At 34.3% G+C, this 26,919-nt stretch overlaps 1 protein-coding gene across 13 annotated transcripts in view; it reads left to right on the top strand.

Moving 5' to 3' along the window:
* Positions 1–26,444, top strand: part of CSNK1A1 (casein kinase 1 alpha 1) — a 47,399-nt gene extending 20,955 nt beyond the window's left edge. Inside the window, exons 4-12 of one of the 13 annotated variants that reach the window (XR_004956544.1) lie at positions 3,738–3,836; positions 6,181–6,264; positions 10,274–10,413; positions 11,799–11,877; positions 13,969–14,043; positions 15,895–16,001; positions 16,661–16,809; positions 20,219–20,609; positions 21,316–23,444. Coding sequence is in view for 12 of the 13 variants with exons in the window: in XM_036241884.1 (XP_036097777.1) it covers positions 3,738–3,836; positions 6,181–6,264; positions 10,274–10,413; positions 11,799–11,877; positions 13,969–14,043; positions 15,895–16,001; positions 16,661–16,809; positions 18,536–18,569; position 23,485 (768 nt within the window). In the remaining variant the exon portion in view is untranslated. Of the gene's footprint in view, positions 1–3,737; positions 3,837–6,180; positions 6,265–10,273; positions 10,414–11,798; positions 11,878–13,968; positions 14,044–15,894; positions 16,002–16,660; positions 16,815–17,240; positions 18,516–18,535; positions 18,586–20,218; positions 20,611–21,315; positions 23,445–23,484 lie in introns of those variants that run through there. The other 12 variants (XM_036241884.1, XM_036241890.1, XM_036241889.1 and 9 more) reach the window with 12 other exon arrangements.
* The last annotated feature ends 475 nt before the right edge of the window (positions 26,445–26,919 follow it).

Below are 26,919 nucleotides of genomic sequence, written 5' to 3' on the forward strand. Positions count from 1 at the left end.
TCATTCAGGGGTACTACTTTGATGACTTTGTAGATGTTTTCCTAAGGGACTGGGACAAAAACGGATTATATTGGTTTATTACTCGCCTCTGGACTAGGAGTTTTCAAGCTGCTCCATCAGATGAAGTATATTTGTTTTCATGTTGAATATAGCAAATTTCCTTATAAGATTTTGTTTGAAGAAAAGGTTCAGAGTTTGTATATAAGTATAGATAAGTGTGTATATTGAGATTTCTGTTAAATTAAACAAGTTAAATGCTATATATTATGTGTGGAACCTTACGAAAGCTGTATTTTTTTGTGGAAAATAAGGTATGGAAATAATTACATCAAGAAAGAGTTTTTGACCACATAGATAGTTTTTGAAGTGATGGAAACAGCCATTGGTAGAATTGAAGCAAAATTGTAGTTTCTGAAGATGTCATGAATTTGATCCATGCATTGGCTAGAGGTTAGATTAAATTGTTTTAAAGCCAATGCTTAGATTTTTTTTTCTTTTTATCTTAGAGAATAAGAAAGAAAATTTGTTTTAAAGAGTTTTAAGATGTAGGAATGTAGTCAGAAACAAGCCTCAAGGAAATAGATAATACAGAAAAAGATGATAGGGAAATATCAAGGAATTTATAATTTTACATTTTGGTCAAGGTCCCTTTAGGGCAGGAAAGTGTTGAAATTGCTTCAAGTTAACTCACTATAAAAATGCTGTGGAAGAGAAAATTATTAAAAAATTTAGGCCAGATAGCAAAAAAAGTGAAATGAGATCAACAGAACTAGCATTTGAGGTAGGATTAGAAAGTAGTGTTCAATTTTTTTTTTTTTTTTTTGTAATCACCTGATATTCCCTAAGCTTAACATATTAGTAAATTACAGTTTTCTATTTGTGGCACATTATGGACTCAAACATTAAAAGGTTAAAAAAAATTTTAATATGTTTTAACTAACATGTAAATGAATCCTAATAAAAGTTTTATATTCTGTAGGCTCAGTAACACCTAGGCATTTATACCATGAAACATTTATTTAGGGCCTGCTACTGTAATTAGCACTGTGGGGAGGGAGGTATAAAGAAACATAACTAGCCCCTGCCTTCTAGGAGCTTTGAATTTAGTAGAGAAAAATGGAAAAGTACGATGTTCTAGGTTCTGTGATAAAAAGGTTATTCTGGATACACTGGTTGCAAAGGAGAAATAATAATTCAGGGTTGCAGGAAAGCATTTGTTTTAGGAGATAATAGCTAAATCTTACTCTGTGGATGCCTGGCAACACTTGAAATAGTCTGGTTTGGGCCATTGTCTTTTGCCCAGTGTTTTCCCAGTGGGTTAATGGTCACAGTTTAACGATGGGTATTATTTAGCTAGGACAAATGTGCACATTGTGAACCAAATGTGTTGTTTTACTTCCTTAATGCACAAGTTGCTACTTTATCTAAGGTGGTATTTGTATATTGCATACATCTACTTCCTTGAGAGTTTAAATAGTTTATGCCAGAGATTACAGGTTTGGTTTCAAAAGATATCTGTCAAGGTAAACTAGTAAGATTTAGAATCTTTCTATTCATGGTAACAAAGAGCTCTGGGGAAAATAAGGACAACTAGAAAAATAGAATCTTGATACACACTACTGGGAAAAGCAAGAACATATGGGTAGAAAGATAATGTTGGCAGTCTTTGGATATGGAAAACATTGTCAATTACAATTTTTAAGTATCTTAACAGAAAAGGTAGACATGGTGGATAATTTGAAAATTAAAACTATTTTGGAAGAAACACCATAAATAGTTAAAAAACCATTGATTTTAAAATGTAAATCTATTTACATAACAAATAACAGACAAAAGATTGTTGTGTACAAAGAATTTTTGAAAAATTGACAAGAAAAGTCAAGGGAAGGATGGACAAAAAATATATATTGACTGTTTATAGAAGAGTACAGTTGTCCCTCGCCACTTCGTGCTTCGACTTTCGTGGTTCCACTCTGTCGCCGTATTTTTTTAAAGTCAAGTGCAAAGTGGCGAGGGATGACTGTATATAAATAAAGAATCCTGCTTTGCAGAAATTCATTCATCATGGTAGAGCCTGGAACTGATTAACTGCGATAAACGAGGGCCAACTGTAAATTGAAATGGTCAATACAAATGAGCAGATTTCCAAACTAAGTGTTAGGGAGGTACAAGTAAGGTCAGTAATTGGCAAAATTTAAAAAGAACTGATACCACTTTGCTAGTGGGAAAAAGAATACCCTCAAATACTCCTGGTGGGAGAACAAATTGTTAATCACCTATTTTGAAAGGCACTTATCAAAATGAAAAATACAAATACTCTTCAACCCAGTAACTAACTCTCCCTGGGTGGGGCTTATAGCTCATAAAAATATAAGCACTGCCCTGGCCGGTTTGGCTCAGCAGTTGGAGTGTTGGCCTGCGGACCAGAGAGTCCCTGGTTTGGTTCCCACTAGGGGCACATACCAAAAAATAAAAATAAAAAACTAGTAGGTAGAATATATTTACGTTTACTCATAGCATTACTGCTTACGGTAGGGAGATACTGGAAACAATAGGAATACTGTGGGTTGGGATGATTGGGGGAAACATCTATACCATAGAATATTTGGAGCCATTAAAAAGAATGCTAAGGCCCTGGCCAGTTTGGCTCAGCGGTTGGAGCGTCAGCCTGCGGTCCAGAGAGACCCGGGTTCGATTTCTGCTATGGGCATGTACCTCCGTTGCAGTTTGTCCTGGGCCCTGGTTGGGTCATGTGGGGGAGGCGACCACTCAATGTGTCCCTTTCATGTTGATGTTTCTCTCTCTCTCTCCCTCCCACTCTATCTGAACAAAAAAAAGACCTCAGATGAGGATTAAAAAAAAAAAAAGAATGCTAAGACCTATACCATTTGATTTGGCAGAATTTTCAAGAAAAACTTGTTGAAATGACATGTTTACTATTCAGATTTTTAATATGATTATATTAGTGTGGAGAAAAAAATGAGGGATTCTAAAAAAAAAAAAAAAATGAAAAAAGGAAATCCAACATGTGTACATCTTCATTTATGTAGAAGTTATATTTTTGTTTCGTATACTACCAATTTCCAGGAGTGTTTTAATGTGTAGTTAAAAACAAATAAGCAAACAAGAATAAACTAATAAAGTGCTTCTCTTTCAGTTTAAAACAATAACAACTTATAGCTCTATCTGTCAATTGATCAACACCCCTTATTCCCAAGTATGTGTATGTCTGAGTTTATGAGTGTATGTATATAAGAACATGGAAATAGATCTGGGTGATACCAGGCTGTTTTAACACAGGTTACCTTGGGGCAGGGCATAAACTTGGGCGTGAAAAGTAATGATTTAGCTTTTTACTTTATACATTTATTACTTTTGCAGTTCAAAAAAATTGCAAACACCAATTCTTTCTATCAGGTTAGATGCTGCTAGTGACGCATGATTGCAGTTAGACACTAATTGTGTTGGAATTTTTTATATAATCATTAATATTGGAAAAACAAGCCAAAGGACACAGATTTATGCTTGGCTATCCATCAGTTTGGAGATAAATGGAGAGCCTTATTGCCCTTTTCATTTAATTTTGTTACACTGACCTTGAACTCTAAAGTTATTAAAATATACCTGCAGTCTTGAAAAATAATTGAGATATTGAAATAATTGAGAAATAATGTCTTACTTTCTTTTATCACTTAATTTAAATCGCTTAACTCAGTTTTCTCTTTTTCTTTTCCCAGATGATCAGTAGAATTGAATACGTGCATACAAAGAATTTTATACACAGAGACATTAAACCAGATAACTTCCTAATGGGTATTGGGCGTCACTGTAATAAGGTTAGTCAAATGTTCTTTGCATGAAAGAACACAGAATAAAAACTCCAAGAATTGCTTTGGTAAACTTTCGATCTTTAAAAAGTCATAGTAAATTTAATTTGCTGTTGATAATTGCTTTAAAAGATTGTACTAGAAGGATATCAGCTAACTCTATTAACTTAGTAGTAACTTGAAATAAATGTTCTCCAACTTACCCAACCACGGTTAGTTATCTTTATGGAAATATAAAGTTCCCAAGGGCTTTATAATGAAATGTAATTATCTGTTACTTAACTATTGAACAGTTTTAGCTATTTTTTATTCATATGTGCTTGTGCCAGCGTGGAAACCACTGACCTATCTGTCACCATGGTGTTAACATTTGCTGACTGAGCATGTTTGATAATGAGAATTCTTCAGTCCTTGGATTTGTGTATTCAAAAGGATTACTTTTGGGCCTGCTTCAAAATAGTTGACAGTTTCTTGGTTGCCAAGTTGGGTGGGTTCTCTGTGCCTCTTTCCCTTTCAAAGGAAAATATTAATAAGTGAAATGAACATTCATGCAACAAAATTAGTGTCCATTGGGGTGTCAGAATGGTTGGACATTATGGGATGATTGGGTTTTAGCTAGTGACGCATGATTGCAGTTAGACACTAATTGTGTTGGAATTTTTTCTGCAATGATTAGTGTATTGAGTGAATTGCTTTATTTATCTATTGATTCAATGTTGAGCTCGGGCAGACAGGCAGCATTGGCAATGCACTAAGCATATTATGATATAATGATCTGATAGAAATTCTCAACTTCAGGACAACTTGGGTTTTTTTTTTTTGTTTTTTTTTTTATGGTTCTTTTTGTTTTGTTTTGTTAATGTTTTTGGAGGGAAGATTCCCATTTGTTTTATTAAACCATTAGGAAATGTTTGGTGTTTTTAGGTCTAGCTATAAATGTTTACCTTTGTTTGCCTGTATGAATGCCAACTTGGAGCTATTACCATTAGAACTGGTGTTATTTGTTAATGTATGAGACATTAATGTTGGTCTGACCAAGTTTTAGGAAATAGTATTTTTTTTGTTGAAAGCTGAGCTAAATATTTAAAAAATAAAGGTGTTTAAATTTACATAGAACTTACCTTGCCATTCCCTAATCGCATCATCCTTTTTTTTTTTTTTTTTTTTTTTTTTTTTAATATTACATAGCTTTTCTCTTTGAAGCATCCAGGTTCTTAATTGCTATTGTAAAACCTGGTGATTTAATTGAAAAAAGTTTACTAGTCTTAATTTTGGGGGCAATTTTGTCAGTTTAACTCTAATCTTCTGGCCATTTCCCAGCCCTCTCCTTCCCACTTTTTCCCCACCTAAGATTTATTATCCTCATGCGATTCGTATTCTGCATATTGACATTGCAGGACATGATTTTTGCCTTAAAATTAAATAATGGCCTAGATAATTCTTCTTTTCTTCCCCCTTCTCCCTTTAAAAATAGCTTGTTAATCACATAGTTATGCCAGGAAGTCCAAATTGCCCAGTGATGAAAATCTCTTTAGGATTTTGTATCCTCTTTAGAGATATTAAATATCGTACTGTAGAGCTGCTTGCTGTTACACAGATTCAGAGAGCCCCTAGGATAGAAGCACAGTGTTTTAACTAAGACTCAAATTCTAAATGTTCTTGAACATTTTAGATTAGTTTTGTTTATGTAGTTGGTTTTTAGTGTTTTCTGTATTGTAGTTTGAAAAATGCCAGTTTCATGAGACTGGATTCTTTGATCATCTTGTTCCAGTAGTTTTCTATTCATTGGAAAACAGAGTTTGGGGGGACTTTTGAGGTTGACTTTTAAAGTAAAATTTCTTAATTTGAAAATTGTTCTGAATTTGATGTTTAGGAGTGGCCACTCCAATCTTAGTGAATTTGCTCATCTCTTCCAGTAATCAGCCCTGCATGCTTATGAAAATAAATTTTAAGGTGACTAAATGCCTTCTACCTCTTCCTTACTGAAGATTTTTCCTCCCTGTACAATTTTTTGGGGAGAAGGGCAGATTATGGTACTAAAGATTACAGATCCAAATTCCCTTCCCCCTTTTAATAAAAAAATTAAGAGCCAAATGTCACCATTGCTATCCCTGTTTCAGGCAGTGACACATTATAGCGGCATTAAAAACCTGAGTATTTTCCAGAATTCAAATGTTCTTGAGCATGTGATTCTTATTTGGAAAACTGAGAAGCTCAGTGCTTGGTGGAAGAAGGATGGCATTTGGCTACCCTGTTCTTTCTCTAATGCCTCGGTGTTGCCTGTCTGCGCCGGCCATTGTTGCAATGTAAGCAATACTGTTTGATGCACTGCCACCCTCTATTGTCTGTTTAGTGTTTAGAATCTCCAGTGGGGAAGAGGAAAAGAAGCATGACTGTTAGTACTTCTCAGGACCCATCTTTCTCAGGATTAAACCAGGTCTGAAACTGTCTCCTATTCCAAACTCAATCCCAAATTCATGTGCTTTTCTTTTTTATTGTTTTATTTTGATTATTTTTGTTTTGTTTTAATTCTGGAGAATGTAGATCTTTCTCAAGCACCTCTTACGTTGGCATTATTCAGACATACTTGGCAAACATAACATTACTAAGATGTTTCTTTGTGGCTTTTGCTTAAACTTCTAAAGTTTAGAGAAAACCTAAATGAAGACAGGATTATGTTTAGACCTCTAACATCCATATGAGAAAATGATATGTTAGTCTAGTATGGAAATTCTTTACCTGGTGATAAACTCGAGATAGACTGTTTAGTTTTTAAAAATGTATTTGGAATTGTAGAACTTAAATACATCTCAATTCAGTTGCATCAGTGCTGTATGGTAAATATATATTCTGCCTCAACACTCTTCCTGTCCCTAAAACCTTCAGGTAAGTGTAGGTCATATTTCAAATCTAGTGTTTCTAGAATTGATTTACCTTAGTAAGAACATTATATGCTCTAGAAATAGAAGACATTGCATTCTAACAATATAACAATAACATAATCAAACAGTTGTCATTAGCAACACACAAATTAAGATATAATGTGATTATTTAGTGTTTGGCAAGCTACATAAACACCCTAATAATTTACTATTTTTTAAAATGTAAGTGGAACTCTTCACAATGTTTCACATTTGTAGACATTAGTAGCTTTCTTACCATCTGACTTTTCAGACAAACAAGGGAATATAATGTTTTGTTTTTCTTTTAATCCTCACCCGAGGACATTTTCCATTTTTTGTTCAGGTAGAGTGGGAGGGAGAGAGGGGGAGAGAGAGAGAGAGAGAAACATCTACGTGAAAGGGACACATCGAGTGGCTGCCACCCTCACGACCAACCAAGGCTGGGGACAAACCGCAACTGAGGTATGTGCCCTTAGCGGGAACCGAACCCAGGTCTCTCTGGACTGCAGGCCGACATTCTAACCGATGAGCCAAATCGGCCAGGACAATATAGTTTTTTTAATGAGAAAATTTGGGTAGGTAAAATTTGAAGCTCCAGAGCAAATGAATCTTTATCAATTTAGTATACACTGAGGAGAAAGTATTGCTATAAGTAATTAACAGAATAAAAAAATTATATTTGATATGTAAACATATATTGTAGCTCCTTAATTACTACATGCATCATCTGAGTGATCATTTAATTTTTGTCTATACTGCCCAGCATTATTCTAGGTACCACCTTCTCGTGCTGTTACAAAGGTTTCATACATTACATTTATTTTTATTCATGGACAAAGAAGTAGTAGTACCAACTGTGGTGACTACTAGGTTTTGGTTGGAGAAAGAGTGAGGGTATGAGGCATGTTAGGCAGTTCTGGTACCCTCTTTTTACTTATCAATTAATTCACACATTTTACTTACATTTTGTACCATAATCATTTATACTTTCCATTAAATTGCATTGAATTGTTTATTTCTCTACAGGTTTGCTGGGTTTTGAGGAAAGGTGATCTTGTGAATTTTTTGGAAGGGCAGGGTAATATGACCCTTGGTTAGGAAAAATTGCTACAAATACTAAAAACTAAAATTGGCAGTAGTGTTTCTGAAGAAAATGCACATCTACTGAATGGACTTATCCCAGTATGTCCAACATTAACTCATTTCCACATTCCTTTTGAATAAACTGTATTCTTTAAGACAGGCACAAATTTTACTTAGAACATATTTTAAAACCTACAGAAAAGCTGTTTGATGCACTAAAGAGATTAGGCCTCTCTCTGTATATGCAAACCTGTAAAAATATGTTATCTTATGACTTACTTAAATATTGACTTGTCCTACCTTCACGTATTTGCTGCACTTTGTACTCTTGGTATCATGTGGTTTCATGTATATGCTTCTGTTATATGTTTACATTCATTTTTAAATTCAAAGCATAGAGAGCTACTAAAGACAGACACCCATTAGGTACCAGAAAATGATGAATTACCAAGAGATTTTAAAACTTTTTATTTTTATTTTAGGTAGTTTTTCTTTCAATTGTTTGCTCTTAAAATAGGATACCTTTGTTTGGCAGTGACATTACTTTTCCAGACTCAGTTTTTAAAAGAAAAAATATATATAATTGATTTAGTTGCTTTGTAGTATTTTGGTTTGATAATAGTGATTGAGATGTTTAAGAAGATAGTGTTTATATGTTTTTGTTTCCTTCGTTAGATTTCATCCCTTAGAGATGTGGAAGGAAAAAAGTCATGAACAATTTATAAAGCAATCTTTTAGTTGTGAGAAAATGTCTAGTTTTTGAATTGCAAATGGAGCTGCTGACGGTAGATTTAGACATGAATGAAGCAAACTATTTTCATAATCTTGTGAGAGATGTTCCTATTTTCTCCTCCATTTTGAAGTACTAAAGGAAGCAATCCAGAAAATATCCCTTAGAGGAAATTCTATGTCCTAATCACTTTTTATTCAAAATCCACTTAAATACCTTAAAGCTGGGTGTCTTTTTGTGTTTTTTAATTTCCCCTTGATTGATTTGCAATATGAATCTGCAGAGCTTAAGTCATAATTTTTGATTTGCTTAACAGAAATACATTTTACTCATTTAAATATTTGTATACTAAGATGATATTCACATCAAGAGAAACATGAGCTTTATTTAGTGTTTTATAACACTTTTTCATATTCCTATAACTCAGTTGCTTAGGGAGTGAATTTCATCTTATAAGAGAGCTTTCTTTATTCAGTTACATTTTACTAAAAATTTAATCCTCATTGTTTTAAAGTAGAAGACCAGATAAATAATCACATTGTTAACATGATTACAGAGGCTCCAACTTCAATGTCTTTCCATAGAGCTTATAACTAAGACTAGGTTTAACAGTGCCTACCTGAAAGAGGTGTTTTTCATCCTCATAAGAGAAACACTTGGTCAGGTCTTTTTCATGTAAATCAATATAGCCTGCTTTATTTTTTGACACACTCTTAATAGACTGAGTTTTCCAATATACTACAGATAATAAACTGTGGCAGAGGAAACCTAATGTCATCTTAATGGAAAGAACTACAGATTTAAGCATAACTAGAAAAGAACAATAGTATAGGGCTACGATGGTGTAAGGGCACATAGACTTGCTTTGCTTAATGATCTCAATGTGATTTTATGATAAAGGCTAAACTTCTAAGTAAATATTGTTTATTTTGCATTAGAAGGTATGTAAATGTGGACTTATTTTGGATTTTTTATTTTTGGTCAAATATAGTTTTGTTTTTTTTCTTTGAAAGGTGTTAATTGTGGAGAGTAAACCTGAATTACTTTTAAAAATTAACTACATTATAAATGAGTATCTTACTCTCTGTGTACTAGATATATGAGAGAGCACTAAACATTATTTTATTCTAAAATATTAGTTTGGTTTTAGTTAGGTTATTTAAACTACTAATTGGTAAGCCACCATGATATTAAGAAGTACTTTTTTAAGATTTCAGATCAACTTGTTATTGTTTCCAGGCTTTTAACCTTGATCACATGCATATATGTCACTTCGAAGTAGTAGAATATAATGCTGTTTTAAAAAATGCTTATTTTTTGTTAATGAAAATCCTGGTTTTGTTTGTTACAAACTTTGAGAATTGTTTTGTTTACCAATAGTAACCGGATATCAGGTTTCATTATGGCACACAGCATGTCAACTCTGCTATCAAGCATGTAAATATACATTTCTCCACTACTTTTCTAAAGACAGGCTCCTGGGTGTGTAATGAACTGGGCCTGTGAAATTGTTCAGTTGATGGGATCAACCACCTGACCTAATTCTATTTTTTTAAATTTTATTTATTGTTGAGGACTAGTAAAAGCTTATTGGAGTGTTATATTTGTTCTACTTATGATGCTTTATTTTGATATATTTGAAGAAAGAGAATAGATGTTATTTAGTGAATAAGTTGTAGTATACTTGAACAAGATTGGAAACCTAATGTCTTTTTTATTTTCTTTTAAAGTTATTCCTTATTGATTTTGGTTTGGCCAAAAAGTACAGAGACAACAGGACAAGGCAACACATACCGTACAGAGAAGATAAAAATCTCACTGGCACTGCCCGGTATGCTAGCATCAATGCACATCTTGGTATTGAACAGAGGTGAGTTTGACGATTGCAAAAGCCATTAATTTTTTAAAATAATCGAACGGTTTTTTTTTTTTTACAACATCTAAAGATGTCTCTTGGCTGAGGATTTGAAGGGTGCTTATTTATCCTTTTACCTGCTGCTTTAGCCAGTGCAGAGAGGCCAAATAAATGAGACCTTTTTGTTTTCATTTTTGAAGGTTATCTCTTGGGAAGAAAATTATTGCATGATGAAAAGTTAGGTGCATAAATGTATTTTTATCATGATATTTATTTTTGCAGCTGAAGAGGGTACTTATTTTCTTAATGCTGATCTTGGGCTTTTTATATTTTAGTAATGCAAGTTGAGTTTGGAGGAAGAATGTTGGTTATTTTTACAAAGAAAATATTTTCTGAGTACTAATGAACCACAGCAGGTTGATGGATCATCTTCTGTTCTACTCTTCCCAATTTTCCTTAAATTAATAGCATCTAGTTTGAAGTAAATCTTCATAACCACCATGCTGTTTTTTGGCTTGAGTTCTAGGGTTTCACATTCCCTTTATCTTTTATAAATCATCTTCTCCTTAAAAGAAGCATAGAAATGACAAATTACATGCTTCTAGGTTTAAGAACCTCGTAAGAAGATTTTAAGCTTAGGAAATTTCCATGAATATCTGAATACCCTGGGTTAAACTATAATTTCACATTTTCTGTATGTCGACATATTACCAAGTCTTAAAATATGTATCTACCTGAATATAAATATATGTGTATAGTTGACCCTGAACAACTTAGGTTGAACTGCTCTGGGTCAATTGAAATGTGGTCAACTGAAAAAGTTTGCATATAAGTGGAGCCTTGCATTTCAAACCTGTGTTGTTCGAGGGTCAACTGTGAGAGAGTTCATATAGATGTTTAAATAGGTTTACAGTGTTAGTTTCTTTCACCATCCAAAAAGTTAGTTTTTAGACAGAGAGTTCACATAAATGTTTTAATTAGGTTTGCGATGTTTATTTCAGCATCCCTAAAATTTTGTGTATATATATATGGGATTTTTTTTTTTTTTAATTCTTACTTGGGGGTATTTTTCCATTGATTTCGAATAGAAAGTGTCCTGTTCTTTGGTTCTTTAGACTTTGTTAACTTTGTTTGGAAAGTTGTTTAGCTAAGTCTTTTTGCTCTTCTTTAAAAATTAAGTTGCAAGAGAGTATTAGATTTTATCATTTTGAATTCTGTGAGAGAGTTTTATTTAGAAGTAACCCATAATGAACTTTTTTATTACTGTAACTACATACTTTCTTTCACAAGACACCAAATTGCTATCTCCTGGCTTGAGACAATTTCTTCTGTGTGCCTGGCTTTCTTTCACATGTTTTTCATAATAATTTTAGCTCATAAATTTACATTTTCTTTTCTAGTCGCCGAGATGACATGGAATCATTAGGATATGTTTTGATGTATTTTAATAGAACCAGCCTGCCATGGCAAGGACTAAAGGTAAGTCAGACTCCAATTACCAGTTTTTTGTTCTGTTTTAAAAATAAAATAGATATTGGAGGTGATCTTTAAGTTCCCATTCAAATATGAGGTGTTCTAAAATTGAATTAACATTTTTACTTTTTATTGGGAAAATCTGATCATTTTAATAAGAATAAGCTAATAGAATTCCACAGTCACACCTGAAGAACACCTTTTTGGGAGACAGTAATCAGGTACCCACCCATTGATAACCAGTAGCTTGATCTGGATAGAAGTTAACATGGACTAAGAAGTGAGGTGGAGACTTTCTCATTTTGATGTGTTGAAAATACATACTTTTGTGTGTACAGTAAAACGGGTTTAGCCAGTAATACTAGCTATATTATTTAATTATCCTAGCATTTCTCTTGTGACTGTTTTAATGATAAATCTCTGTGTCTTAGAATTAAATGGTTATTTTAATATTTCGTTCATCCTTTAAAGGAATATGTTTTCTGTATTTTTTGAACATCCGTGAGCTAGAAAATTGTTTTGTGCTTGTGTATGGTATGGGTAGCTTTATTCAATATGAATAATTTTTTTTAAATATACTTTTTATTCATTTTTAGAGAGAGAGGAAGGGAAAGGGAGAGAGAGAGACATCAATGAAAGAGAAACATCAGTCGGCTGCCTCCTGCACATCCCCCACTGGGGATCGAGCCCACCACGGGAGCATGTGCCCTGACCTACCCTGACCAGGAATCAAACTGATGACTTCTTTGTGCATGGGACAACGCTCAATCCACTGAACAACACTGTCGAGTTGAATATTTTTCATTGGAAAAATATTTTGACTTAACACCAGTTATTTATTTATTTTTTTAATTTATTTATTTTTGTTACAGATGTTTCTCCTTTTTCCCCCATTGACACCCTCCTCCCAGTCCCACCCGCCCCCACTCCCAGACATTGTCGTCTATGTCCATTGGTTATGCTTATATGCATACGTTCTTTGATTTATCTCTTCCCTCCATCCCGCCCCCCTCCTGAGGTTTGTCCGTCTAAACCCTACTTCTGTGTTTCTGGGTCTGTTTCGTTCATCAGCTTATTTTGTTCATTATATTCCACAAATAAGTGAGATCATGTGGTATTTGTCTTTCCCTGATTGGCTTATTTTGCTTAGCATAATACTCTTCAGGTCCCTCCATGTCATCTCAAAGGATAAGGAGCTTTCTTTCTTAACAGCTGCATTGTATTCCATTTTATATATGTACCACAGCTTTTTTATCTATTCCTCTACTGATGGACACTTGGGCTGTTTCTAGATCTTAGCTATTGTAAATAGTGCTGCTATGAACATGGGGGTACATATATTCTTTCTGATTGGTGTTTAAGGCTTCTTAGGGTATATTCCAAAAAGTGGGATCACTGGATCAAATGGCATTTCCATTTTTAACTTTTTGAGAAAACACCATATTGTTTTCCATAATGGCTGCACCAGTCTGCATTCCCACCAGCAGTGAATTCAAGTCCCCCTTTCTCCACACCCTTGCCAGCATTTTTTGTTTAATAATTTGTTGATGGTAGCCATTATGGCAGGTGTGAGGTGATACCTCATAGTTGTTTTAATTTGCATGTCTCTGATGATTAGTGACGTTGAGCATTTTTTTATATGAGTACTCATTTGTATGTCCTGTTTGGAGAAATGTCTATTTAGGTACTCTGCCCATCTTAATTGGATTATTTTGGAGCCAGTTATTGGTGTCGCTAAATGATGTGTTTTTGTATTGATTTACCTATACCTTTGCCCTTGTGATGACTGTGGGTCAAGAAAAATTTCAGATTTGACCAACCATGTTTTACTGAAATCGTACATCTTCATGTTCCTATTAGACTCTCTCTTTCCTAAGAGTTAAAAATATTCTTTAAGTAGAAACTCATAAAAAGTTAACAATTTGGGGTGGGGCGAGGTTTTAGATATATTGCACCTTGGGTTTTTTGGTTTTCTTTTGTTTTTTTAATTCTAGGCTATGATCTCTTGAAGGTTAAGTTTACATTTAGGTCTAGTATATTAAACTAATAAAGTTCTCAATAGTACTGAGTGTGTGGTTTGGTTCTTCTTTTCCACAGGCTGCAACAAAGAAACAAAAATATGAAAAGATTAGCGAAAAGAAGATGTCCACTCCTGTAGAAGTTTTATGTAAGGTAGGTGTGCATGATGAGTTTTTATGTATATATAATTATGATTCAAGAACTAAAACACTTTACTTGCCAGATCTGAAACTTAAACATCCTTTTTTAGGAGCCAGCCAATCAGTGTTTGTTTTATTGTTTCTGGTACGTTTGGGTCTGTCATCTGATACGTTTGGGTCTGTCATCTGTTAAAAATTAGAGGGAAAATAAGAGAGCAGGTAAAGTTTTCTAGTAGAACCTCATTAATTTATGAGAAAAGTTAAATTTAAAAATATAATGCCAGAAAAGAAAGGATATCAGCAGTTGGTACACAAGGAGTAGAGAAACAAAGGAAGGTAGATCAGAACAATATAAAGTAGCACATATCTGACAATATAGATGACAGTTTGAATCAGGCTTATTTCTCTGAAATCTCAAACTTTGCAGAGAAGCACCTGAGTTGAGAATGGAGAGGTATTTATCTCATAATGGACAACCATGGTTTTCCACAGAAAGAAGACCATATGGTTGTTTTTGAGACTATTGACTACCTGAAATAATGAGAAAATAGTATGTAATTACATAGTTGGGTGATACAAAGTAGAAGTCAGCATGATCATATTTTCTCTAGACTACATTGCCATGGAACAGAAAAATTCATTTGGCTCATCAGAAAAGTTGGCCATTTTTACAGGGAGAGAAAGGATTACTGTAGTCTCTTGTGGGCTGTGTCAGTTTTGATGTAGAAATTATGAACTATGTCTGTCTTTTTTATTGTTGTTGTTAATCTTCACCTGAGGATATTTTTCTTTGATTTTTAGATAGGGAGGGAGGGAGAGAGAAACATCAGTGTCACACATCAGTTAGTTTCCTCCCGCGCAACCCCAACTGGGGCCGGGGCTTGAACCAGCAACCCGGGTATGTGACCTTGACTAGGAATTGAACCCACGACCCTACCGTCTGCAGGCCAATGCTCCAACTGCTGAACTAAACCAGACAGGGTTGTCTGTCTTTTTCGATTGGCCACGTATAATTGATTGGGGATACACAAGACACAGAAAGTACTAGGTATTTCTATAAAATAGTGAGAATGTTTTCAGTCTCATGGTCCAGTTGAGCTTCTTATTTCACATTTGTAATACTTATGATATTGGTAGTCCCCTTTTGTTAAGGTTTTGCCTGTTTTCAATAAGGTGGTAGCACACTGACCTTCAATTGTGGTTATGTAACACCATTTGTAATACCTGTAACAGCAAATTCACTTGATAATTGCTGTTAACCATGAAGATACAATCAATAACAATAAATGTTGCAAATAAATTCATCAAAATTGTAAGGTTGTCCAAAGAGACTTTTTTAACTTGCATCCCTTCATGGTCATATTTACTCAAGGAGAGGAGATATAAGGATTTTTGTTATTTTAGTGCTTTGCACATTTCCGTTTCTGATGGCAAAATACGTTTGATGACTTATATCGGCAGCCTTAAAATGTTAATAAACATCTTTGAGAATCTTTCCTAGGAAACTGAACATGGAAAAAGTTTATGCCCACAGATGTGATTATTTGTATTGTGTATAAGAGAGAAAATGTTTAGTTGTAGGGGACAAGTTAATTATGATGCACTTAAGACCATAATACCATAGCAAAAAGATATTTTCTCTACCAGAGTTAAATGATACAGTTATACTAAGGTGGTCAAGATGGTGAAATTTGTTAACTTTATGAGGATAACAGGTCAGTTATCTTACTTCAAATCTTCCAATAAAATAGTAAGCACCCTCTTGAAATACATATTTTGCTTGTATTTAAATACATTTATTTTTCTATCTTGAAATAAGTTTGTTTGTTTGTTTTACTTTGTGTTTTAACTCTTGAACTTATAGGGGTTTCCTGCAGAATTTGCCATGTACTTAAACTATTGTCGTGGACTGCGCTTTGAGGAAGCTCCGGATTACATGTATCTGAGGCAGCTATTCCGCATTCTTTTCAGGTCTGTTTTTAAGGTGTTTAAAGACTATAAACGCCAGTGAGGGCAATGAGTTAAATTTACCCAAATATTCTGATAAGTGGCAAATTAAAGGGGGCCTAGGCAATATGATTAAAATTTTAAGAAGCTGATTTTGTTTGGCTTTTCTCAATTTGTAGTATAAATATGCTTGAAATTATTTTAGTTTGGTATTTAACTTTTCCACTATAATTGCATTTTACATTAGATCTAAGTGACATCAGTGGCCTTTGGAAGTCTCCAACTTTGTTACAGAACCTTATTCAACACAACAATGCAAAGCAATTAAAATATCAGTCATGGAGTCTTTGATAGTGGAGGCGGACCCAAATTCTGTGGTTCCTAGGTAAAACCCAGAATTGGTTAAGGCAGCTCTTTTTGAAAGGGGAGAGGATTTATTCTTAACAAATATAGCAGGCCAAAAGTGATGATCCAGTGTTCTCCAATCATGCCATGTAAAAAGTGAGAATTAATTAACCGAGTAGATTTTTAAAAACATCAACAGGGAAAATCTTTAGGAGCTATCACACTTAAGAGAAAAATACTCATTTCCTTAAAAAAATGCCCTCACTGTCTTGAAAGTTCAGTAGTGTATTAAACTAGAGTCTTTTTGAGGTATTAACATGTAATTTCATATTTCCCAGGACCCTGAACCACCAATATGACTACACATTTGATTGGACAATGTTAAAGCAGAAAGCAGCACAACAGGCAGCCTCTTCAAGTGGGCAGGGTCAGCAGGCCCAAACCCCCACAGGCAAGCAAACTGACAAAACCAAGAGTAACATGAAAGGTTAGTAGCCAAGAACCAAGTGACGTTACAGGGGGAAAAAATTGAACACAAAATTGGGTAATTCATTCATTTCTAACAGTGTTAGATCGAGGAGGTGGTTTTAAAATACATAAAAATTTGGCTCTGTTTTAAAAATAAGACGTCCTTGGAAAATTTGACTACTAACTTTAAACCCAAATGTCCTTGTTCATATATATATGTATATGTATTTGTATATACATATATGTGTGTATATTATATCATTTCTCTTGGGATTTTGGGTCATTTTTTAACAACTGCATCTTTTTTACTCATTCATTAACTCTTTCCAAAATAAATATTTGGTGTTGGGAGTATGGTATAGCCAATCAATCCAAAATCCTAGACCTAACACTTGTTGATTTTTTTAATAATGTATCTGACTTAGCTATGATGTCTTGACTTTCTTTCAGACTAACAGTGTTAAGAAGTTTTTTTGCATGTTAATGCTTTAGCATTTAAAATGAAATATTGTGAACATGATCTAAGAGGTGAGTCTGGCATTGCCCTCAAAGTGTCTATCTTCTCAGTTGTAGAGCATTTCTAGTTTAAGCTCTTAAATGCTCCAATAACTGAAAAGCTCGACACAGCTTTCCTAGTAAAACATAAATCTCCTAGTTGATATTGAACTACATATGTTCTTAATTTCAAGATAATTTTTTGTTTTCGGCTTTATCTTTTAAAATCTTGCTAATATTCAGCATCTAGGAGTCCGTGTGGCATTGAATTCTGCAGTTAGGCCTTGTACATTGAAAAAAAGTGGGGCAAATGCCATCGAACTGCTAGTCTGTTTCCTTTCTTTCTCTGGCACTTTTGCTGCTGTAGGAGTAGAATTGTTAGGGCACAGCTCCATTTCTTATTGCTGTTGCCATACAGTTCGACTCCTGTGTTTCGTGTTTTTTTGTTTATTTTCTTGTCCCCTTTCTGGGGCTTATCTCCTAATACCTGCCTACTTTCTAGAAGTAGTGGGCAGGTAAGGTTTGGTTTTTGGTTTCTAATTATTCAATTTCTGAATGACTGCTCTAGTCTGAACTTGGTCTTTGATCCATGTTTTTAGTGTTTCGTTTAAGCTGTTTTGTAATATAAAAATAGGCTCTTAACTAAGGATATTCTACAAGAAGTGTAATTAACTGATGTCATCCTCATCCCAGCAGCTCATCTATTAGGAATGAAGTTGAGATGCTTCCATGCTTTTCTCTACTGGGAAGGATTCACAGTTGAAGATTTAATGTAGTGAGGGCTCTCAAATGATGAAATTTCAGCTCAGGATAACAAACACTAATACTTGCCCAGTGCTCTGCCTGTGTGTCTCAGTTGGGACTTAATTGCTCCTTTTGAGTGTTTTAATCATTGTATAACTAATCACAGTGCCAACAGGGTAGAAGAAATGGCCTTACTATTTAGGTAAGACAACATAGAGTTTCTAAACTGAGGACTTGTTATACCTGACACCTGTAGTATGTTTGCTTTTTCTCACAGAATGAAACCAATGTTTGGTAAAGCTAGCTGGGATAATAGGATCATCACAAATTGCTGTTTTTAGAACTAAAATTAGATTGAAATCTCAGCTGACCTGGAACATTTCACTTCAGGCATTCAGCAGCCTTCAGAAAGAACGATAACCTTATTGTGAGCTAGTTTGTTAGTTTACTGTGTGTTTTTTACTCAATAAACAAGTAAAATTTTTGTCCTGCCTTGCCCTATCCAGGTCCTAAAGATGAGCAGTTGGATCCACTGAGTTAGTATGTTTCCTTGGGAAAAACATTAAACTTAAGTTTAATCCTTACTTTGTACGTAGCTATTTTTCATAACAGAAACTTAAAATCTTATGAAAATCTCGCAGTGTTGTTAGACACAGAGGTTATACTAATTATTACGTTAAAATGGGCTTGTAATTTTTGAAAAAGTGGACTTTTCTTAAAACACATCACATATCATTGACTACTTTCAGAGATGATGAATATCCAAACTATGTAATTTAACTTCTGGCAAAATAATACTTGCGACTAAAATGTGCCACTCCACAGAATACAAACAACAAAATTCTTTTTGATCTTTGACTTCTTGAAACATTTATTTTAGATATGGAGTTTAGTGCCCCAAGCAAATTTTATATGAAACCACCCCCCCTATATATAAAGCCATGAAGATTTTGTTGGATTTGAGGGTGGCATGAAATGAGTATGGAAAGCCAGTTCCCCTAACCTTTACCCCAACCCCATTTTCTGGGTCTTCTTCCAGAAACCTTTGAAGTCTGTATTTGGAAAGCCAGTTTGGAATACTTACTGCTGATTTCAATCTCTCAGTAGTAAGGGTGTTTAAAAGCTACAGTTTGTATTCAGGGAATAGCTTGTGCAGCTCAGTGATTTATTGACTACCCGAAATCCTTTCAGTGATGCTGAAAACACCATATTACATTTTTCTAGTTAAAATTTTAGAAGGTGCTTTTTATTTTTTATTATTTTAAATTGATTTTAGCGAGAGAGGAAGGAAAAGGGAGAAAAACATCAGTTGGCTGCCTCCACATGTGCCGACTGGGAATCAAACTAGTGACCCTTCGGTTACATGGGATGACACTCTTATTAATCAACTGAGCCACGCTGGACAGGGCTAGCAGGTGCTTTTTAAATGCCTTTTGTTATGCTTGGAGTTATGTTTTCAGAGTTTTTCACGTCAGAGAATTCAGTTTCTTAAATGAATTTTCAGCCAGTAGAGCTCTATATCACAGGAATGTCCATTCCTGGAAAAATCCTCCACATGATGGCTTCACTAGTATATTTTATGTTGTTGTTTTAGTTTTCAAAAATCTATATATAATGTTTATTCGTGCAAAACTATAATATGTTGTTTTAGCAATTCACTAAAAAATGTCCAAAGACTTTTTAAAGTCTGACTTAATGGATTATAATTAGGAGAAAAATAAAAGATTCATTTATGATACACTTTCAAATCCATTTCACTTTCTTTCAACTAGCAAAAGAAAGGAAGTGATTATCAGAAAAGTACTTTTCAACACATTTAAAAAGTAAAGGAAAGGAAAACATTTTCAGGACATTTATAATCCGATTAAGTTTGTGGTTTCTTTAGTTAGGGGCAGAGATAGGAGAGTTTCAGAAGGTAATAAAACCAAAGGTGGATCCTCACATAAGTCTACTGTTCTCATCACCTTAACCCATCTATCAGTCCACTACTCCAGCCATCAGTACTAGCATAGTTTGGTCCTAAGTATCTGGATGTCAAATTGTTGGCATTCAAGAGATTAGAAATAGTTTTCTATCACATTATTCTACCATGTACATGATCTTCCTTGAATTACCTTCCAGTATTTACTGGGCTTCACTTATCATTTATGTCTAGCTTAACTTTTTCTGACTTCACCAATTGCTGCTAGGAACATGGCTGGTCACTTAGCAACGTAACCCAAATCACAGGGAAGACCTTGAAATATCTGGACCGACTGATCTGCTCTGAATATCAGTTCAGAGAAGTCCCAGGGAGCTGCATCTGCTTGCTGAAATTTTTGTCAGCTTTTTTCACTGTGGACAATAAAGCTGGAGAGAAAAGAACTAAATTACCCAACAGAAAACGAAGATGAGTGTGCAAGAGTTGATACGTGATTATCTGAAGCCCACATCGTCAAGGCTTGCTCTGGACCTATCAAACTTTGCAACTTGTCAGATTGTCTGGATGATACAGAAGACCCAGAAGGAGTACGGTGTTGCTGTGACTCAGTGTATAATGCAGACCATCTACCAGTTGGGGAAGGAAGTCAGTTGTAACAGGTATTTTAAAATTTAGCAACCTCAGAAATCTGTAGCAGAATTAATTCTGTGACAGGGAAGAGAAGAAATCAGATCATCAGTCTGTTTTCTACTGCAGTTTAAGGATGCTGTGTACCTGCTATACTTGAGTTGTCATTTATCTTATTTGCAGTGATAAAAATAAAATCTTATTTTCTTTATCTTTCCTAATTTAATACTTTTCTATGGAGAAGGAAGAGTTATTATAGGCTCTTTGTTTTTCTGCCAATCTGCTTCAAAATTCTGTCAGCTTGATTCTGATTCTGTGTGACCAAAAAAATTGCACAAGCACACGTTACAGGAAAAGTTAATATAAATGGCACTGCATAGAGATGAATATGACGATTATGTTTAAAGTTACTTTTTAAAAGTTAATGTCTTATTCTGTGAAAGAATTTTACATTTTATTCAAAAGCCCATCATAAACTTTCAAGCCTTACAGTAATTACATAAATATCTCTTTGAAATAGTTTGTGGTTCCATCAAAAAAAATTCAGGAACATCTGAATTTAATTCACAGATAGGAGCCGATACATACTTTTCAGATTGAGGGGGTAGATCTCCTGATTAGTTAAAAATAATTTTTTTTTGCAGATTTGAAAAGAAACTTAAATGTAGCTATTAACTCTTGAATCTGTCATATTAATCCTCCAATCCTGTTTCAACTTTCCCCCCCATCTTCTTTTAGGAACAAAGGGATCCAGTTCTTATTTTAGCTGTTGCAATGAAGATGGGTCTTTGGACTTTTAGAAGCCAGGAGATGACACCTGAACTACAAGATAAAAACCAACCACTAATGCACTCTGGAGAAAAGAATGCTTCGTACTTGAAGATTGAATGTTGGATGCTCCTGTTGAGATTTTTTTCTAAGCAAACTTCAGTACATCTTAGGACAATTTGCTGGAGAAACATTGATCCCTGGGCTGAGTGTCCTACCTACAACTGGCTAATCTGAAGCATTAAATCTGGATTTGACTGCTGTATTATACCAGGAATATTGTTAGGCTAACTTTTAAGCAATCCATAAACAATTGTAATTATTAATTGACCCAGCAATTCTTCAAATCAGATTAAAAGATAACATAAAATTCTTACGTAGATACAATTTTTATCCCTGTTAAAAACACACGAGTTTTTTTATATTTTGACTCCAATGTAACTTATATTTGCTTTTTAGTTAGTGACGATGGTTTCCATTTAAAGCTGTTTGGATAGTCAACATAGTAATTATTCAATATAATTGTGTAAGCAAGCTATGATAAAAGAAAACCTAACAATTTTAGTAGTTGTGAAAACTTTTTTTATGGTATTTAACTGCTGTACTTGAAGCCAAATGCTCATCAAGGAAAAGGTCATTTCTGTTGAGCTAGTCCATAGTTTTAATTTGCTTTAAAATACTCTATTTTCAAAATTGGGATTTGAATGCAGAATATGGTCAGATTTTTTAAATTTAGGTTTGATTTGACAGCCATTTTCTTTACATGGCTTACCTTGCTAATCCTACCTAATAATCTCTGCCAAATAGATGGTATTCTTGTGGTGAAGTACATTTTCAGAAAGTTTTGTTAACTTTGGCATTTGTTTTATGAACATAGTACTTGGAACAGAGAGCAATGGTCTATTCTGTACCTAGTCTTGTTAGGCACTATGGAGAGACAGTGGATATAGCACTGACATCCTTAGGACTTAGCACAAATATATTTATTAAATGAATGAAGATGACTTTCTGCCCTCAGATTAAAAAAAAAAAACCTTCTAGGTAACAAGTGAGAGAATATTTACCAAGAAATGTGATGTAAATGTTTGGTATTTGGAAAAAGCATTTGTGCATGAACATAAATTATAGAAATATTTTATTTATCCCATAAAAATCATTGGAAATTGTCCAGCCACTATTTGCAAAGTACCAAAAAAGCAGTTTGTTATTGACAGCATGGTTTGTGCTAAGGAAGTGAAGAGATCGGAGTGGGCTAGAGTAAGTTATTAATAAATAGAGCAGCTGTACGGGTTTGAAGGGGGTGTGCCAAGGGGCATTGATTCCTTAAAGGAGGGGAAGAGGCAATGATAGGGTTTTCATGTTACTCCTGAGAGAGGCATGTTTCATGTCTACCGTTAGCAATAGGTAAATTTACCTGAATTCTTCTATTCAAACGTGAAACCCTAGAGTCTAATTGTGGCTGAGGGAGGGGGAGTGTTTGCAGGGTGGAAAGGCATGAGAAGTAAATAAAGCCAAAAACAGCCACTTGCTTACATTTTCAAATCAGTGACAAAACCTAACCTTTTTAATGGAACTGATGGAGGTAAAGGATTTTTAAAAGTGTAAGGTTTCTGTAGAAAAATCATCAGTTTTGTGTTCAGTGGAATAACTCCGATAATAATGCCTTGAATACATTTATTAAAACTTACTATTCCTTTTTGTATCAGAAATGTTCAGAAAAGTTCCTGCTAATGGTATGATTAAAATTATACTTCCATTTCTTAGAGCAATCTATTTTTCATACATTTTACAATTAGTTGAAAACACATGTTCTAGGTAGTAGAAATACAGAAGTAAACAAAACAGACTTATTGAAATGACCATTATTCCTCTGGCTTGAGAATTGTGTGCTGACTGGGAGACTTTTGTACACTGCTCCTACCTAGAACTATCCAGAACAGAGAAGTTTCTTGCTTTTCTGTTTAAAAAACAAAAAATGAGCTAGTGATTTTCAAATAGATAAAATCATGCGTCACAATACTAAAGTAATTATTGGCCCAATTCTGTCCAATTTCCTTATTTTGTGTGTAGTTTATAATTTTTCTAGCTTGGGATTTTAACCTTTTTTTTTCTGTTTTTTGTTTTTGTTTTTTTAAACAGGTTTCTAAGCATGAATCAAGGAGCAGAAGAAGCAGTGCAGATGATCGGAGCAGCATTTGTTTCTCCCCAAATCTAGAAATTTTAGTTCATATGCACTCTGGCCAGTGGTTGTGAATAACCATTTACTTGGTGTAAAGAAGTTAAATTCAGTATAAACTGGCTCTGGGCAGCATTGGTGATGCTGCCTCTCCGGTTGTAGCCACTGTAATTATGAATATTAACTGAGGCAGTGCAACATGGTGTCCAGTTTTCTATTGCATTTTTTCAAGTGAAAACGTTAACTAAATGGTTGACACACAATTGGTGGAGAAATTGTGCATATGCCAATTTTTTGTTAAAATCTTTCATTGAACTATACTGCTTTGAGATCTCATTTCAGAAGAATGGCATGAACAGTCTTCAGCCACAGTTGTGATGGTTGTAAATGCTCACAATTGTACATTCTTGGGGTTTATCCATCCCTGGGGTTTGCAAGTCGTTCACTTAAACCATTCTTAAAATGGTTGGCTACTTGTTTGCAAGCCAGCTGATATGGTAGCAACCAAAGATTCCAGTGTTTGAGCACATGAAAGACTGTCTGCTTACCTGTGCTAGAAAAAACAGCATCTAAAGTGAAGACTTAAGAAAAACTTAGTGACTACTAGATTATCCTTAGGACTCTGCATTAACTTTATAATGTTCTTAGTATTAAGAAGAAAAAGCATATTTGTCACAGAAATTTAGTTAACATCCTAAAACTGAACATGTATGTATGTTGCTTAGATAAATGTAATCACTGTAAAAATCTATATGATGTGGGATTTTATTTTTATTTTGAAATGAAAGCTTTTTGTTTACAAGTTCATTAAAAACTAAAACCTGTTTCTCTAAGGAAATGAGATTTTTTTTTAAAACAACAAAAAATGCCTTGCTGACTCACTATGAAATCAAAATCTCCCCAATTTTTTAATAGACTACTTCAAGCCATTTGTTACATAATACTCCTTTGCAAATCATTTTAGGGTTAGTGTTATAACTGTTCCTATTGAAAAATAATTTTTTTTTTGGTCTTGAGAAGAAAGGCATATTTGATTTTTCTTTTTTTAATGACTTGCAGGCACAAGTACCTAGTACTGCAACTGCTAGGACTTGATATTGTAACTCCTGCCTCAGACTAACAGCTGGACTGATTTTGAATAAGAAAGCGTTAAAGGGTTTAACTGCAGAATGAAGTTTTCCTTTAAATTTTTTGTTAATTGGTTCTGAGCACATTGACTCTTAACCTTGGGGAACATCACACCACTGAGGGTCCTGTGATTGCTGACCCTCCTTAGCCCACCCATTAAGTTCTCTGTGCTTCCTCTCAACCTTATATGCCACTTTCCTTTTTCTGACCCAAGAGAAAGACTTATTGACAGTTATTTTTTAAAAACTGTAATTTATTCATTTATAGCTTATCAGGATAAATTTAAAAGAACTTTTGTCTGAAAATGCTGCCAGGAGCCTATTGTGTAAAAAATGTAGGTATTTTGTAAAATAATCTTGAAATTGTAAATTGACACTAGTTTGGTCAGATGCGTCAAGCTTAATTTTTTTTTTCCGTTTGAAAACTACTTTAGCAATAATTAATTCAGTAATTACTGCATTCTGCCATTAAAGGATATATTAGCGCCATCATACTGCAGAATCATGAGTATGAACTTTGGGGGTAGCTAGGCAGCTTCATTTCTTTTCTATCCACCCATGTCAGTTAAGGTATTGTTTCCTGACTAAATAAACCCTTTGATACTTTTAGCCAGAAATCAGTCTCATAAAGCTATTTTTGAGTATAGTTTGTGTAAAATAAAAATGTTTAGCTTTGGTAATAACTTTTCCAAGCTGAACTCCCTCTAGCAAGATATTTTTCAGTGCTTTTATTTACTATGCACTTAGACTATGCACTTTTTCTGAAATATTTTTGTAACACTTAACTTTTTTGTATTTTTGCCATTTGAAAAGGTTGTGGTGTAGTGGGTCTGTAATTAAGTTGCAGATTTATAACTGCTGTTAGCTTTGTAAATCCAAATATAGGTGTTTTTGTCCTGGTATATCGTCATTCCACCTGCAGCTGGAGCTGGAATCCCATTGATCTTCTAGCTACCATTCGTTTTCTTCACAGTTCACAACAGAAGAATGTGAATTCAGTGAATGCTGTTTACTAATCCTGTCGGGAGATGAATCTCATTTCACCAAAATTAAATTATGTTTTTCCACTAAAATGATGATACAAGTTGAAGACACATCACTCTGAAATTGGAAGACCTCACCACTTAAGGCTCCACAGTGGCTCACTCAGCTGAACTCTAGGTTACTACTATTTACTTTGTTCGCCCATTGGGGGGGCACAGTTTTTTTAAATGTTGGGAGATGGCCATTCTAACTACTGTTGAATGTCTCTGTTTTGGGAAGGTATAACAAGAAAATAAAAAAAATATATATGAAGGGAGAGACTGGTTATCTCCTCCCATATGGTTGTGCTCATGCTCCTAAGGCCTACAAATGGAAATTGGGTGTTTGCTTTTATGTTTTATCGACCAGTATTGAGATTTTTTTTATTTCTACCAGTCCTATTACTCAATGTTTTAAGCAGAGTATACTGTCATAATTATAAACTCAAATTCATTATAATAAAAGAAAACAAACAAGGATTTTAGAAACCAAGCCAGTGAGCTAGTCTTCCCTGCTATTTGCTGAACCAACTATCAAGAATAGGTTCTTACAAATAGATTAGAGTGAACCATGGGGATTCTAAGAAGGGGTGCCCTAGACATTTTCAGCACAGCTCCTGCAACTTCAGCAGCAGTCTGAGGTAGTTGATTCTGAGATGATGTGTAGCAATATTTGAGATTTCCTCTGTTAGTTTTTAAATAGTGATTACCATGTGACAAAGATGTTAATAGGTTTATGTGAGGTGAATTGTTAACATAAAAATGTTACATGTCTTCGGTGTGCTCTCTCCTTTAAAGTAGACTTTGTGGGACTATCCTTTAATTACGTTACTATTTGCTCACAACATTTTGGGGATTTCTACCCCCCCCCAATTTTCCCCCCACTTCTCCTTACAATATATCTAATAATGACAACTTTTTAGTCTATACTTTTTATCTTCTGAGAAGGCCAGAGATGGTGGATCAAGTATAAGTTTATCTGATCAGGCTATGCATTCTGTATTTAGTCATCAACCAGCATATAATTGAAGTAAGCTGTTTTCCGAACCGACTTATTAGAACAGTTTTGAGGATACTATATATGTGAAAGTGTAATGAAAATGTTGAACACCATCAGAACTATTAGAGTAACTTTAAAACAATTTCAAGTTGATAAAATGCATTGTGTTTGGATTGAGGCTGTGGACCCACAGTGGCTAGAATTCTGTGATACTGCAGATTGAGCAAGTATGAAAGACCTAAGGATTCG

This window comes from Molossus molossus, unplaced genomic scaffold, assembly GCF_014108415.1.
Source record: "Molossus molossus isolate mMolMol1 unplaced genomic scaffold, mMolMol1.p scaffold_m16_p_4, whole genome shotgun sequence".
NCBI classification, from domain to species: Eukaryota; Metazoa; Chordata; class Mammalia; order Chiroptera; family Molossidae; genus Molossus; species Molossus molossus.